The 3,712-nt window shown below is 35.7% G+C and overlaps 1 protein-coding gene across 5 annotated transcripts in view; it reads left to right on the plus strand.

Annotated features, from left to right (window-relative positions):
- The first annotated feature begins 441 nt into the window (after positions 1–441).
- LOC111470492 (chaperone protein dnaJ 15-like) overlaps positions 442–3,712 on the plus strand; it is a 32,734-nt gene continuing 29,463 nt past the window's right edge. For 3 of the 5 annotated variants that reach the window (XM_023116054.1, XM_023116050.1, XM_023116052.1), the window contains exons 1-7: positions 443–549; positions 791–963; positions 1,924–2,047; positions 2,295–2,377; positions 2,453–2,564; positions 2,654–2,758; positions 2,905–2,955. In XM_023116054.1, the coding sequence (XP_022971822.1) occupies positions 833–963; positions 1,924–2,047; positions 2,295–2,377; positions 2,453–2,564; positions 2,654–2,758; positions 2,905–2,955 (606 nt within the window). In that variant the 5' untranslated portion in view covers positions 443–549; positions 791–832. Of the gene's footprint in view, positions 550–750; positions 964–1,923; positions 2,048–2,294; positions 2,378–2,452; positions 2,565–2,653; positions 2,759–2,904; positions 2,956–3,712 lie in introns of all 5 variants that reach the window. The other 2 variants (XM_023116051.1, XM_023116055.1) reach the window with 2 other exon arrangements.

The following is a 3,712-nucleotide window of genomic DNA, read 5'->3' on the forward strand; positions in this document are numbered from 1 at the left end:
AAAATGAATGCGATACTTACCTGCGTACTCTAGCAAATATTAGGAGTGTACGATTTGGTTCGGTTCGGCTCACTTGGCCCGGGTTCAGGTCTCAAGAAATGAGTTTTTTTTTTTTTTTTTTTTTTTTTTTTTTTTTTTTTTTTTTTTTTTTTTTTTTTTTTTTNTAATTTATTTTGACGAAAAAAATGCTAAATAAATGAATTACTTATTTAATAATTTTATTATCTAAAATTAAATAATGTAATAAAATTATTAAAAATATTATCTTGAGATATTTTGGGAAGTCCAAATCAAATCGATGAGAGTTTATGTTCAAAGTAGACAATATCATATTATTACGAACCGTCGGTTACCTTTACAAGAAATGTTTTTTTTTTTTTTTTTTTTTTTTTTCTTGTCGTTTTTTGTATTTTGTTGTCTGAAGGGTAGCGGTAGAACGGACAAAGAAAAATGAAGGAAAAAGAGGGAAACAATTAGGAATACACCATTCGTACAATAATTCCTTGCAAAAATTTCTTCACATTCTCTGCAAATCTTCAGAAACCCCAGGTCTCAGTTGCTTTTCCATGATTTTGAATCATTTTGTGTATTAACGCCCCTTGTTTGTGGATTGGATCCTGACTGACGGATTATTACTTGCTTCCTTTAATCTTCTGAAAATTTAGCTCAATCCTAAATAGGCTTTGACGTTGATGCATTTTTTTTTTAATAGTTTTCACACAATTTGTTCTTCCGCTCTTGAATTTCGAGATTTTCTTCTTGAAATTCGGTAATTTTCCAATTCTTGCAGCGATTTGAGAGGATACAGAACTTTCCCCCGTTCATAGGAGAGATGAAGACGGGTTCAAAGTCGGAAGGACCTTCCGCTCCAGCGCCTCGACGGGACCCCTATGAGGTTTTAAGCGTGTCCAGGGATTCCACTGATCAGGACATCAAGACTGCTTATAGGAAGCTTGCTCTCAAGTAATTCCTCTTGCTCAACACTTCGTATTACTGAAATTTGATCGTCTTTAGTTTATATTTTATCGTAATTCTTGCTCCCCTTCAATAATGAATGGGAAGATGATGTATGCAAATGCCCAAGTTGAGACGTAAGAAGCTTATTAATCTGAGTTGGTCTAATTTCAAAGAACATAATGATTATTATGGTTAACTTGGTTGGACATTTTGTTTGAGGGTAATATCTGAAATATGGATGGAAGATGGAATTTTCTTTCTCTTCATCTTTTCAGCATGTTTGGAGCTCGAGTGGTGATTGAAATTCAGCTCTGTTATAGTTCAGCTAGGCTCTAGGTGCATTAACATTAAATTACAAATTGCTGCGAGTGGTTACAGAATACGATTTCAGCTAGGCTCTTGTTGTATTAATGTAAGAACCCAAATCAGTTGGGGAGGAGAACGAAACACCCTTTATAAGGGTGTGGAAACCTTTACCTAGCAGACGCATTTTAAAAACCTTGAGTGATAGCCCAAAGAGGACAATATTTGCTAGCGGTGGGCCTGAGCCGTTACAAATGGTATCAGAGTCAGACATCGGGCGATGTGCCAGCGAGGAGGCTAAGCCTGAAGGAGGGTGGACATGAGGCGGTGTGCCAGCAAGGACGCTGGGCCCCGAAGGGGGGGGGGGTGGATTGTGAGATCTCACATCAATTTGAGAGGAGAACGAAACAACCTTTATAAGGATGTGGAAACCTCTCCCTAGTAGATGCGTTTTAAAAACTTTGTGGGAAAGCCCGAAAGGGAAAACCCAAAGAGGACAATATCTGCTACCGAGGCCCCCTGCGCCGTCACAATTAAATTGAGTTACACATTTCAATTTCCTCCCTTCCACCTTCAAATTTTTATATAAAAAGAAACAAATTTGTTTTCATCTTTTAAACCATCTGTCTGCAAAGTGATTCTTACCCCCAAAAAATGTGGCAGATATCATCCAGACAAGAACGGAAGTAACCCTGAAGCTTCAGAACTTTTTAAGGAGGTCGCATATTCTTATAGCATCCTATCTGATCCAGAGAAGAGAAGGCAATATGACAGTGCTGGCTTTGAGGTGCTTGTCTCCTTGTCACCATCAACTTGTTATGATGCGTTGTTATGATACGTTGTTATGATATTTAAAGAGATGCTTCATTATTTTCAAATTCAAGATTTATATACTTTTGTAGGCCTTATGTGGCTTACACATATTTCCATCTCATACATAGTATTTTATTTTTCCCAATCAAAGCTTTCTCTGAGATTCAAATTGAGGTCAAGATTGTTAATTCACTCTTCCATTGTGTAATTAATGTGTTCAGGCCCTTGATGCTAGTGGCATGGATATGGAAATAGACTTGTCCAATCTTGGAACTGTCAATACCATGTTTGCAGCTTTGTTCAGGTGCACATTTATTGAGTTATTTACTGGTCTAGTCGTCTAGATTTTTCTTGATCACTTTTATTATTTATTTTTTAGTAAGCTGGGTGTTCCTATTAAGACTACAGTTTCTGCTAATGTTCTTGAAGAAGCTCTGAATGGAACTGTTACAGTCAGGCCTCTTCCTATTGGAACATCAGTTAGTGGCAAGGTGCATCATATATTGCTTACATCAAGATGGTAGAACAGCAGCAACATTTCCAGTATTTCTGATATCTTGTTATGTTTGTTTTATTATAGGTGGATAAGCAATGCGCTCACTTTTTTGGTGTGACAATTAACGAAGAGCAAGCTCAGGCAGGAATTGCTATCAGAGTTACTTCAACTTCACAAAGTAAATTCAAGGTGTAGTTTTTCCAGTAATTTTCATCCAAATGGTCTCTTCTGATATGTGCAAATTTTCTTGATTCTTGGTCTTGTTCTCCATGTGCATCCGCTTTGTAAGCCGTTTCATGTTACTGATTTCTGTGCTTATCCTTTTTTTATTCCAGCTGCTCTTTTTTGAACATGATGTCAGTGGCGGTTATAGTTTGGCCATACAGGTATCACCTTTCAAAGTGTATGTGTAATTTTCTCTATTTGTTAATTGATATAGATGAACTTGTGGGTACATTGCCCTGTTGATGGCAATGTCATTAACATCTAGTGTAGGTGTTATCATCAAACATGGCAGTTCTAGCATTTTCTTGCACATAACCAATTTATTTGAAGAAGCACTTAAACAAAAACTAGGCTTTCAATAGAATCTTTATAGAGATTGAGAGGCCTTGGGAGAATATGTGGTCCTTTGTTAGGTTGCATGCTTTTCTTTGGGTTTGGTGTAAATCCTATTGGTCTTATCTTGCTTAGTTGAAACCTTTTTTATGCTTTATTTTTGTATGCCTCGTATTTTCTTTCATTTGTTTCCAATTATAAAATTTTTTTTTAAAAAAAAAAAAAAACACAGAAAAAAACTAAATCTTACAATTTACCTTTTCCAAATTTGGTCAAATCTGTATGTCATTCTTATGGTTCTTGAGCACCACAGCAGAGTAATGGTGGAAGTTCTTGAGGAATCAAATTGTCCTTGTCACTAAGCAACTTATTTTATTTAAAATTGATTCATAATTTAAATGAGGTTATTTTATGAAGATAGCTAATGAAATTTAGAAGGAAGATGAATTGTTTATTCCTAAAGTTATTTAGTTGTCCTTGCCCCAAGTCTTTAATGCCAATTGTCCAATGAGCTTCTGTATGGCTATCTCTAAAGCTGGATGGATGAATTTTTTCTTGTTCAAAAAAAAAAAAAAAAAAAAAAAA

The sequence above is a fragment of the Cucurbita maxima genome, unplaced genomic scaffold, assembly GCF_002738345.1.
Source record: "Cucurbita maxima cultivar Rimu unplaced genomic scaffold, Cmax_1.0 Cma_Scf00045, whole genome shotgun sequence".
In the NCBI taxonomy this organism is placed as follows: Eukaryota; Viridiplantae; Streptophyta; class Magnoliopsida; order Cucurbitales; family Cucurbitaceae; genus Cucurbita; species Cucurbita maxima.